The sequence below is a fragment of the Amblyraja radiata genome, chromosome 10 (assembly GCF_010909765.2).
Source record: "Amblyraja radiata isolate CabotCenter1 chromosome 10, sAmbRad1.1.pri, whole genome shotgun sequence".
Lineage (NCBI taxonomy): Eukaryota > Metazoa > Chordata > Chondrichthyes > Rajiformes > Rajidae > Amblyraja > Amblyraja radiata.
The window spans coordinates 47,087,048-47,099,875 of NC_045965.1; the positions used below are offsets into that span (position 1 = coordinate 47,087,048).

The following is a 12,828-nucleotide window of genomic DNA, read 5'->3' on the forward strand; positions in this document are numbered from 1 at the left end:
TGTTTTCAATGTTAATACTGCAGGTAAGGTAGGTTCCTAGTCTTTAGGAGAAAACTTTAATTCAACAAAAGGAGGCTAATCGGAGATTGGTGGCAAGGATGAAGATACCTTCTAATTGATGCAGCCAAGAGGCTCCTAAAACTCACCTCCATTTCGAGTGTCCAAAACGTTACTAAATCTTATCTTGCACTAAACCTTATTCACGATATTCCCTTTTTCATGCATCTATACACTGTGGATGGCTCGATTGTAATCATGTATTGTCTTTCTGATGACTGGTGAGCACTCAACAAAAGCTTTTCACTGTACCTCGGTACACGTGACAATAAACAAAACTCAAACTCGTATAACCAAAAGCCCATGTGCTGTGGGATCTCCACATGCTGCTCTGGGTTCTTGTCCTATCCAGGTGTGAAAGGGGTTTGCTTTGGGGATATTTAAAATGAACTCCAAACAGTTAAACCACCCTGGACCTAGAGCCCAGCTGAGAGACTGTGCTTCCCCTGATGTCTGAAGCCCAAACCTTGAGTAGATAAATGTCTTAGATTTCTTACTTTCCATAGAGAAAGACTTGTACTTTGCTGGCTGCAAGGGCAGCATCCAGATGCTGGAGCAATGCTTCCTGAGTAAGGATATTCTCCCCTTCCTTCTTCGAGGTTTGAATCAGCATCTGCGTTGTGAAGATCGTCTCCTCGCCCAGTTTCTCCCGTGTGTACATTAACTCTCGACTCACTCGGCTTCCCACTGAAGGAAAACACAGGAAAGAACATTTAAGCCACGTTATTAACAGGAAATCTAACCTGTAATTACTGTGACAATAAACCTTGGAAACCTGTTCGGCAAGAGATCCAGCACCAAACTCCAGCATCAGTTCCGCCAACAGTAACCAACTCTGGCTTGCGATATTTGCTTTGGTCAGAGTGGCATGTTCAATTAAAAACCCCTCTTCGCTTTTGGGAACTTAGACTGTTGGAATGGAAGTCTTCTCTTTAAGTGTCTTTAACCAAATTATTTAAAACCAATCTTTAATTAATTCCTAATAGGCAATAAGCGGCAGGCTGGCACAGTGGTAGAGTTGCTGCCTTACGGCAGCAGAGGCCCGGGCTTATTCCTGACGACGGGTGCTGTCTGTACTGAGTTTGCACATTCTCCTCATGACCACATGGGTTTTCTCCGGGTGTTCCGGTTTCCTCCTACACTAAACGTACAGGTTTGTAGGTTGATTGGCTTCGGTAAAAATGATAAATTGTCCCTAGTGTGTAGGATAGTGCTAGTATACAGGGATTACTGGTCGGCGCGGAGTCGGTGGGCCATAGTGCCTGTTCCCACGCTGTATCTCTAAACTGAACAAAACTAAAAAACCAATGGAAGAAATTGGTACTGATGGGACAATCCCACATAAAGATGGGAGATGAGTGACTTGAAAACTTCTAGTCAACTTAGAATTAAGGCACATTTAGTTTAAATAATTTTATCATGCAATTATCTCAAGACTTGGGAAGTTAGATTCTGATACTTAAAGAACAAATATCTGCTCCATAATGTTAATAACCTCTTCTTCAAATTGCGCATGTTTGTAGTGATACCACTTCCATTTAAAATCCTCATGAGCTGATCATAAGGAATGGCTGGTTATACTTAAGACACCTGCAGCCTGACCCAAAGCTTGCAGCAATATTGTCTAGATGTCCACTCTGAAGCATCTCAGGGTGGGGGAGGTAAATCCTTAAGCCTAAGTGATCCATTATTTAAATAGTTCATGGAAAGCATTTATCTGTACATGCTTTACTCTTGGGCATAAAACATTTATTTAATGTAACCAAAATTTGGTGTGTCACGTTATCTCAAACACGGAATTGTATATTTTACAGTTGCTTTGGTATCAATGATAAATTATATCTCTTCCCTCCAGAATATTTCCTTAATATAGGCAAAATAATAACCTGAATACCTACAATAATAATAATAATAATAATAATAATAAGAACTATTTATGCCGTGGTACATCGCAAACTGTCAGCCTCATTCCCTCTGCATCAATTGGAGAAAGCCAAACGAGATGGAAAAATGATTGCAAGAGAAGATTGGATATTCAAAATAAGTATGACATGATCCACAAGAAGGAAATAAATATTTTTCTTGCCCTAGACTTGTAGACCTGAACTAGTAACTTCCCACAGTATTTGATCTTTGTCAGGAACAGCAAATTGTTTTTGAGACCTGAGGTGATGCCCTTAAATGCTTTTGCTGTGCACCACATCCTCAAATGCAAGACACTAAATGGACTATCAGTCGAAACAAAGCACAGTGTGCCTTTAAAAGAAGAACAGTCCAAGCCTTGATTACAGTATTGGGCTGTCATTTCACTCATAAAAATCTACACTGAGACAGTACAGCCTCTCTTGGCCTGGAGTGCGTAAGACATTTCCTGGCTTGTATGGTGCATGCCTCTCACTTTCATTCCCTGATAACTAACCCTGCTCCCACTTCCCCACAGTACGGCTCCATTTCCTACATGCTTTAGTCTACAACACATTCCAAATTGAAAGGCTGGCAGACGTCCAATGTGAGGTAAGCCAGCATCATAGAGCAAGACCACAAACAGGGAGCATTATTTTTAATATCCTGACAGATGCTGAGTTCCCTCCCCTTACTGTGGATAGCCAAACACCGCTGTCTGCTTGCTTCTTTAGATTGGCAGTTTAATACTTGTGCTACTAGGGGGTGGTAGGGCCTGCTCAAAGAACATCTATGTCAAAGCCTAAACAAAACCTTCCATTTATGCCGCACCATTCAATTTTTCCGGGATAAAAAGCAGTAATTTTACGTTTTTAAAGTAGATTATCGAAGGTATAATTATTAAAGGAACATTTTTCGAGCACGTGTTTGTCGATCTAGCTCTCCCAGTAGTGTGTGTGTGTGTGTAAAAGCAGGTCAGAGAGTTAATGTTGCCTTATCCCTACTGCTTACTCCCTCTGTCTTCCTGCATGAATTGCAGGATCAACAGATTTATACTTTTATTCCATTAATAGCAACGTTGCAGAGACACCTTCCTTTGCTATCAGATTTTAACTCAACCACTGCCCTAATGCAGGAACTTATGCCCCTGTCCCACTTAGGAAACCTGAACGGAAACCTCTGGAGATTTTGCGCCCCACCCAAGGTTTCTGTGCAGTTCCCAGAGGTTGCAGGTGGTTGCCGGAGGTTGCAGGTAGTGGAAGCAGGTAGGGAGACTGACAAAAACCTCCGGGAACCGCACGGAAACCTTGGGTGGGGCGCAAAGTCTGCAGAGGTTTCCGTTCAGGTTTCCTAAGTGGGACAGGGGCTTTAAACTTCACCTCGCTTTCAGTGTTCGTGATATTACGCAGTAGAGAATAAAACAGTAGATTCATCATAGGGGTTTTTCATGTGCCACAAAACCAAACGACTGACATCTTGCATAAGACCTCCACTTCATGAGTACATCAATGAAGGGAATGGATGATTTTCTACACAAATATTTTTTGCATATTCTCATATGCTTTGATTGTGCTATATTCTGTATTTTTCTGCCAGCACAACTCAAATGCATGCTTGTTTTGCATGGTAATTCTATATTGTGAACTAAAACGATCCAATACTCTGTCACTGCACTGGAGATGGGGGGGGGGGGGGGGGCTTTAAACCTGGACAAGTAATGTCACAAAGAGTGTTATTTTGAAACGGCCAGCTTGGGCAAGAGTCCAAGTGTTCCTTTGCAATTCCCTCACAGGGGAGCCATTTGACTTCAACCACTGAATTTTCTCCACTGTAGAGTGGGGGGATGGGGTGGGGGTGGGATATTGGATGGAGAGTCAATCTCAAAGGCAATGGTCGTGCACCGTTTAGCAGCCAGTTAGAGACCAACACTGGGAACAAGTCGTATCACCACTTGATTTGGGGGTAGCTATGTGGCACAGCAGGCAATAAAAAGATATGCAATAAAACAGAATTAAACAAATTCTTGTTAAAAATATCTTCCTTTTTTTTAGCTGAGAGAAATAAATGCGGGCCACACTAAGCAGTCAGAACTCCATGGGCACAAACAGTTTTATTGAAGCCTCTGGTGTGCTGTCTTAAATGACCTGCATGTAAAATAAGCCCAATTTAATTTTACTAGAGGCGCAGACAATGGATAAACCGTGTTGCATTTCTGAAAAGAAATAGCAAATAATTGGAAAATGTAAAGAAAATAAAAGAAATCCATTCCTTTTTAAAATCAGCAATGTGATTTAATGCCAAACTTTTTAAGCTCACAAGAAAGAGAAAATATCCTCAAATTCCAAAATGGGATTAACCAGGCCAAACACAACAAGGCACGATAAAAATTAACCATTTGAAAAGCTACACGTTAAAGAAGACATGGTCTCATTTGATAAAGTTCTGTGATAATTACAAACTGCTGCTCCCTCTTCAGCCTGGCCAAAGCACATAGTTTGTCTTAAGATAATTTCCAGTCACCATAAGCATCAATCGACCACTGCACTCTTGAAGAGGCAGGGTTACACTTTGACCCTTTTAAGACCCCTTCATCAGGGCACCTATTAAAGATGTTAGCTGTAATTACAACCTGCCCATGGGGTAGGAATGTAATAGGCGCATGTGGGGGTTAGAATGGAGCTTGGTTAGGACCCACTGGGTTTCTGACCTCTACAATTTTCACACCTAGATTTTCACAACAGCGCAAACCTCCAACACTGCATACATGGCGCTGCATTAAAAGTGATTTGGAGAGGCAAGTTGCCTCTGCAGCACACTCTCATGTACCTGGTATTTATACATCGTGGATTCTCATGCAAACAACAACAAAATATTTTGATGAAAATAAAGTCAACAGTGAATTTTATTTCAAGTATTATGCAAAGGATGTTTAATCTGTTTGTGTTTTTACATAAAGACTGTGCAGTTGAAGACTAATTGGCAGCAACATCCTCTGATTTGGCTCTTCGTGTGATGGGAAGTACGGCCATGCATTTGAGTTACTTTTTTCTCTATTTTACATTGGTGCCATTTAACCTTAAAATATAGAACTGCAGCGTAAAACATTGTTATTTCAAAAGGGTAAGAAGATGTATTTTGGCAATGTCATGATGGTTTAGATATAGATTATTAGTATGTGGAGACACAAGGAATTTTAGATGCTGGAATCTTCAACAAAGTACAAATTGCTGGAGTAACTCAGTGGGTCAGGCAGCATCTCTAGAGGACATGGATAGGCAAAGTTTCAGGTTGGGACCATTCTTCAGACTGATTGCAGGTATTGGGGGTGGGGGTGACAACTGGAAAAGAGCTGACAAGTGATGGGAGGATATAGGTAGGGGGATTTTGACAGGTGGACAAAGGAGACAGAAGGTGTAACGTGAGGAGAGAGGAGGCGCGAAGTGCGAAGCCAGAGGAAGGAGTGTGGGTGGAAAGGGACAGGGGGAAGAGGAAAGAGGACTTGATAGTGGGAGAAATGGGGGCACATCCAGGTGGGTAACAGGCAATAAATGGGGGGGTACCCTATTACTAATGCGGGATGTACAGTAATTGTTTCTTGAGAAATTCTCGTGCAATTGGCATAGTCATGCAACAAACACTTCCCCCCCCCCCCCCCCACCCCACCCTAAAAAAATCCCGTGGATGGCTAAGAGTATAGTTTAGTTCAGTTTTAGTTTTATTTAGAGATACAGTGCAGAAACAGAAACTTCGGCCCACCGAGTCCATGTCCACCAGTGATTCCTGCACACTAACACCATCTTACACACACTAGGGACAATTTACAATTTTACCGAAGCCAATTCACCTCCAAACCTGTACGTCTTTGGAGTGTGGGAGGAAACCGGAGCACCCGGAGAAAACCCATGCAGGTCACGGGGAGAACATACAAACTCCGTACAGACGCCACCCGTGGTCATGATCGTACCCGGGTCTCTGGCGCTGTAAGGCAGCAACTCTACCGCTGCATCACTGTGCCGCCCCAAACTGTAGCAAGAAACCATAACCCTGCTTTCAGTCTGCATTTTACAAAAGGAATTTCATGATCAATTATCTTTATTTAACTTGGAAAGGGTGGCCACTATCAGTATTTGGGTATCATAAGTCATTGCTGGTGGGTTGCCAGCTGTTGAACTGACCTCCAGCTGCTCGCTGCTCAAATCCCACCACTATAGATAATGTACCCCCCACACTCAAAGACTATGCGGCCAGCAGAGAGGTTATGGCAGGAACTCTATGAAAACCCCACACATTTCTTCGAATTCTATACTTAAAAGAAATGACATGTGACTTTGCCAACATTGCATAAACTTCAGTTCAGCTTCAATTTCATTTTTTAGTTTAACTTAGTGGATTGGATGGTTTAGGCTGTGAACTAAACCATGCTTCAAATGATCCGCTGGCCAGGAAAGCCTTTTCAAATTGTGTTCTTTTCATTACTTTGCAAACAAACAAAATGTGGACTATCTCTATAATTATAGGATTGGTGAACTAAATTACAGTTATTTGCTATCTCCTGTTCTTTCGCCTGGACCACCCAGAATATCTAAACATCAAAATTGGCTGACACCCCATCTTGTCATACCCAAATGCCCAGGCAATATCCAGTTTTAAAAAAAGTCATGGAGGGACGAGAAACTGCTTCTTTCTTCGACTGGCTTTGTTCCTGCAACCACATGCTATTTTCTCAATGCTTAGTTTATGCTGCCATTAACACAAGTCCGGTTCCTCCTTTTTGTCTAAGAGGCATTATTACACAACACAACAGAAGCCCTCCTGGTCAACCAAACTCTTTCGTCAAACAAATTAACATGATAGTTGGCCTTGTCAATGTTGCACCCCTCCATCTGCATAAGCTGTATCACACAGGTGAACTGTGGGGTGGAAGGTACTCTGCGCCTCATGAAATTATAAGGAGAGAGATAAGCAATTGAGAATGATAGCCATGAATCTTTGTCGAGACAACAAGCTGCCAGTTCCAACATGCTGTAAAGCCACAACATCCTTGAAAAACAAATTTCCCTTCATCTCCTTAAATCCTTATCTATAACAACATTAATGCCTTGGCATCAAACATCAGAATCCATTCTCCACTGCAGACCTCTGTCAATGTTATTCGATAATTATCCATTAACCATAACAGAATGAACACACACCAACCCTAATCTACAACAAGGAATTAAGAATACAGGCAGACATCAAGAAAGATTGAAAGTTCATTGGGAAAAAAAAGAGATTATGAATACTAAAATGCCTCACATATCCAAAAGCGCAAGAAAATGGAAAATTTACATTCAGCAACAAAAAAGCAGCCCGATCTATTCTAGTGGATGGTAAGTATTAAATTATGTAATGGGTGCCATAGCTTGGTGGGGGGCGAGTATTAGGAAGCATCTTACATCAAGTAACAGGAAGGACTGGGAAAAGAGGAATGCTTTGCTGTTTGAAGTGCAGCATTTTGTAAATTATGTGGGAAATAATGGATACTTGAAGATGATTCAAGAAAAATGGTTGTCTTGGAATGATTATAAGGTTGTGATCTAGTTGAGGAAATGAGATGGTGTGTGCACAGAGTAATGGCTACCTGGGCAAGTTTCAAAGCAGTACTGTAATTGAGGGTTTGAAGCCCAAAGTAAACCGTTCTGAAATGACTTTGGGTGATGCATGTGGGTGGTTTCCGTCCAGTGTGAATCTGTTTCATTCATACTCCCTGCACAAAAGAGACTGTTCTCAATGACAGTCTCAAGTGTGTGTTCCAAGTTAATGTGGACTGCTGTCTGTCAGACAAACCTTGGCTCAGCACAAATACAGTCTTCCAATTCATCATCTTTGTTGAACAATTACTGTATATTTTGTTGGTTTCTCTCATTCCTTTGCTTACTGAAATACTTTATATTAAACTGCATAAGTATGTTCTCCCCGTGACCTGCGTAGGTTTTCTCCAGGTGCTCCGGTTTCCCCCCCACACTCCAAAGACCAAGGGGTTTGTAGGTTAATCGGCTTGGTGAAATTGTAAATTGTCCCTAAAGGGTGTAGGACAGTGCTAATGTGCGGGGATCGCTGGTCAGCACGGACTCGTTGGGCCGAAGGGCCTGTTTCCGCGCTGTACCTCTAAACTAAACTACAAAAACTAAACATTCCAGTCAACCACTTTAAGCAGATTTGGATTTGGTTTGCCATTTCTGCTTTGCATATTTTTAAGTCAATGGGGTCGATGTTGGAAGCACAGTCCCAAAGGTTCTCATTGAGTGGTTTCTTTGGGACTCAGCAAAGCTGCCACAGCTGCACTAGAGCCTCAGTAGCAACAAGCCAACACAAATACACAAGGTAGTAGCTTCACTTTATCTGTAGACAAATAGGCTATAGAAAGATGTTTTGTAATGGGAAAATCAAAAGTGAATTATTAGATTTGTTTTAATAAGCTCTTCATCCAGCTGGTTGGGACATTGTTGTTGCCCCCTCTTCACCACCAAGGTCTTTTTTTGGGTTGGATTTGTGATCTACCTCCACTTCACTTCAGTACCACTGATTATCATAATACTTTCATGTTTAGTTTAGAGATAAACAGGCCCTTTGGCCCTCTGAGCCCATGCCGAACAGCAATCCCCGCACACCTACACTACCCCACACACACTAGCTAATTAACCTACAAATCTGTAGAGTGCGGGAGAAAACCAAGAAAGCCCACGTGGTCACAGGGAGAACGCACAATCTCCGTACAGGCAGCACCAGTAGTCCAAATCGAACCCGGGTCTCTGGTGCTGTAAGGCAGACGTGACACACTGAGGCACACTTGCCGCCCCAAACCACAATTTTTGAAACCACAATTTTAATAGTTTTTTCACTGAACCTTTGTTTTATTCGCCATTGAACATACGAATGTTGATTAAATAGCTTCACTACCATTCGGGTTCTTTGAACAGCTGTCACACTGTACACAGCAGAAGACCTGGGAGGCTAGTCCTGCCAATATTTCCATTCCTTCCTGCGGATAAGCACTTAGCCTCTGCTCTGCACCCTCCCTGCAGTCAGAAGGTTGACAGATGTTACCTGGCACCCTATCAATCAGTGCACAAGAAAACCTGCTGAGCTACTGGACGGGCGAATAACAAGTGATCATTTTACTAGCCACATTAGTTTTATGAATTTGTACGTAGTTTGTTTATATTGGATCCACACAATGGGACTCAAACTCAAAACCTGGCCCTTTTCAGACAGACAAAAGCTTAGGGTTAACACTGGATGGGCCCACGATGCCAAAATCAATCATCTCTTTGCAGGAACAGTAACAAGGTCCTGAAAAGAAACAGAATTGATATGGCGATCAGCCATGACCTGATTCAATAGCAGAATGAAATGAAGGACCAGGCTCCTATTTCCAGGGACCTTTATCAAGAAGGAAACTTTCTCCATGCCCTTGTGGTCCAAAAACAGGTAAGAATTCAATCTCTCCAGTCCATTCACAGAGTTACTGTCCATAATAGTTCCCGGGATTAAATGAATCAAATTTGGGGATTGATCCCATGTTGCTTTAGCTTTTTGTTTTAAAGATTTCTTGGGGGGATCCATCTCTTGTTGCATCTCCAGTGGAAGTGTAGGACAAACATTCTGTTTTAGAATCCTAGTTCCTTTTGCAATTAGAACATAGAACTAGAAAAGTCCAGCACAGGGAAAGGCCAAGAAGAAAACCCAACATACCAGAAGAAAACAAAACTGCACTTAAAATACGTCAATGAGTGTGCAAGTCCTAATTCATCATCAAACCCAGAACAGTTTTATAGCTAAACTGCTCTGAGTTTTATTTTGTACAAGTACATTACATTCAACAAGTTTTGAAATGTAATTCTGCATGTCAGAAAAATGTGCATACGGTTCCTTACATTTATTCACTAATTGATCCTGAAACAGAGGGCCAGCATGGTGGTGCAGTGGAAGATTTGCTGCCTTACAGACCTGGGTTCAATCCTGACTATGGGTGCTGCCTGTACAGAGGTTGTACATTCTTCTCATGACCGCATGGGTTTTCTCTGGGTGCTCCGGTTTCCTCCAACACTCTAAAGATGTACAGGTTTGTAGGTTAATTGGTTTCGGTACAAATTGGAAATTATCCATAGTGTATCCTAGCTAAGGGGCATACAGGCCTCCAACTGTTGGATATCATAGCTTCTACAGTCCTACCTGATAAATGCTTCTGTTATGTGGGCTTTAACATAATGGTTATAGACCCATGCAATGATCATCCAGTGTGTCTACATCAATGCACTGCAATTATGTCTAACATCTTTTGTAAGACAATTTTGTGTACACTGAAACTTAATTATCAAGGATGAATCTTTATTGGTGACAATGATAGCACATATACGGAGAGTTTGGCCAAAGACTTCGGTTTGCTTAGCCTATTCTATTCAAGGTAATGTCTTTACGCTGCTTTCCTTCCACACATCTATCTTTCTCTGACGTACAGGCACAGTGGGTGCAAGTCATGAGCTCTGGTAGTTTATTCTGAGGTATCACAACCCTCCTTCTAAAAAAGGTTTGTCCAGCTGCTAGTTCTCAACCTCCACCACTTAATCCTACATTGCTTTATCTTTCAGGTTAAAAGCTTTCAATCACTGGCGACAGGGTCTACAAACTTACCCTGGCTGGTAGCACCAGTCACACAATGTAGTTCTAGGTTTACATAACATTCTGCTTTTAAAATGAAAGTGAGTTGAATTGAAGTAGGATATAACACTCTGCTGTCTTTATACAATGCATCTACATCTTGTGACCAAGAACAAACTTCTTCCATTGTCTCTTTTCTTTAGTGCTGCCTCTATTCTTTCATAATTTTAAACATCTCTCATGTGACGTATTCTCCTCTGTTCCAATGTAATCAGTAAGTGATGTTTAAGTGTTTCTTCGTGTTTGCATTTCTTCGTACCAGGCAATGAGTCCATGCTGTACCACCAGAATGACTTCAAAGCCAAAATAAGATCAGCCATGATCTGTTGAATGGTGCAATAGCCTTGTGTGGCCAAATGGAGTACATCTGTTTTGTTTCATTTACTTTAGAGATACAGCGTGGAAACAGGCCCACCGAGTCCGAGCAGACCAGCATTCCCCACACACACTAGCACTATCCTACATATTAGGGACAATTTACAAACTTTACCGAAGCCAATTAACATACAAACCTGTACATCTTTGGAGTGTGGGAGGAAACCGGAACACCCGGGGAAAACCCACGCGGTCATGGGGAGGACGTACAAACTCCGTACAGACAGCACCTGTGGCCAGGATGGAATGTGGGTCTCTGGCGCTGTAAGGCAGCAACTCTACCGCTGTGTCATCGTGCCGGCCCTGCTTTTGTTTCTCATCAACAAGTTCAAACACAAGGTGAAATCTCACAAAGAGATTTGAAAACTGAGAAATGAATATTTAGATACCCAACATCCGCATGGTGAGGGATCGTTGCAGCAACTGATTGTTGCACACTCCTCGATAAGTGACCTGAAATTCATCTCCGAACTTACATTCCGCCCGGTGACATTGGTACCTATGATTTTTTTTTGCTCACGCACTCATACTCTTTTTAACTATTTTCTTCCCTTCGCAGCAAACAGAGAAAAGAAACTACACCTGCTGAATCCTAATACTCATGTTGCCAAGAAATGTTGTGGTTGATTCAGGAATTCTATAAACGCTAGGTCAAAATAGCCAACTGGCAGATCCTTGCATCTTAGCTCAGCTGAAGCTTTCATTCAGCAATTCAATTTAAATAAAAGCAACAAAAAAACATTTAACAAAAGTGTTACTTTATACAACACTGATTAGACTTCTAATATGTTGTTGTGGTGAAGTCTAAATGTGGGGACACTGCTCTTGGTGCACAAAATTACGATTCTGATGGCCTGGATCAGGATTTTGTTTCTTGAAGAAACTATTAATGAAGAAACTCCACTTGCCATGAGTAAATAGCTTGCATTTTGAGATTTCTAAACCTGGATGTGGTGATGATTTCTTTGAAGTTAATCGGTGTGGTAAATGCAGGGCAGGATATCTTGCACTTTCAGGGAGATTCCTTTCACTCATCAGTACACTACTAAACAATATACCCCAAGAGGAATGTACCTACAAATCCCACTGACGTGTGCAATATTAATATCAAAGCACCAGTCATGAAGAATCAATCTTCTTGTACATTTAACACAGATGCTGATGTTAACCAAAATGTATTCCATTCTTTACTGAAGACCAATTAGGCCTGTCAACAGCTTCACCCCTGTAGAAAACTTCCAGCGTAGTAACTGAATGAGGATCAGGAAAAACCTTGTAACATTTTAAGCACATTGAGAGACGTGTCTCTCATATTTTTGTGAGGTGTTACATGGAAAAGCACACAGCAGAATTTTATTATACACATTAAGATGATCTTTGAAATGCTAGGTAAAGGTCACTTTTACCCCTTCACTGAGGTCCGCCGCTCCTTCCTCCAAGTAACCATGCACTACTCCTCAAGTACAAGATGCAGAAAACAGCTTGCTTCCAGGGGTCTTGGAATGTTTGGAACTATGCAGCAATGCTTTACGAGGGAAGGGCAACTTGTCTTCAGGGAAATATTAAGCTGTCTGCTTTCCTTCTTTTCCCCAGTGCATCCTTACTGAGTGGAAGGATAATCAGGAATTTGGGCATGGGTGGAATTGTCAACATGATTTTTTATCCCAAGGCTTTGAGGGAAAGTCTAATGGTTCACAAAACATGACAGTGTTACCGTGATATTCTCTATCAAGCATAAATGGTTCCAACCAATTCTAATCCAAATATAACAGTGTAATACATTTACTGCCTCCT

At 41.7% G+C, this 12,828-nt stretch overlaps 1 protein-coding gene across 2 annotated transcripts in view; it reads right to left on the reverse strand.

Moving 5' to 3' along the window:
- The window catches only part of ptch2 (patched 2), a 121,842-nt gene that overhangs the window by 66,922 nt on the left and 42,092 nt on the right, over positions 1-12,828 (reverse strand). For both annotated transcript variants that reach the window (XM_033028738.1, XM_033028737.1), the window contains one exon: positions 555-744. In XM_033028738.1, the coding sequence (XP_032884629.1) occupies positions 555-744 (190 nt within the window). The remainder of the gene's footprint in view (positions 1-554; positions 745-12,828) is intronic.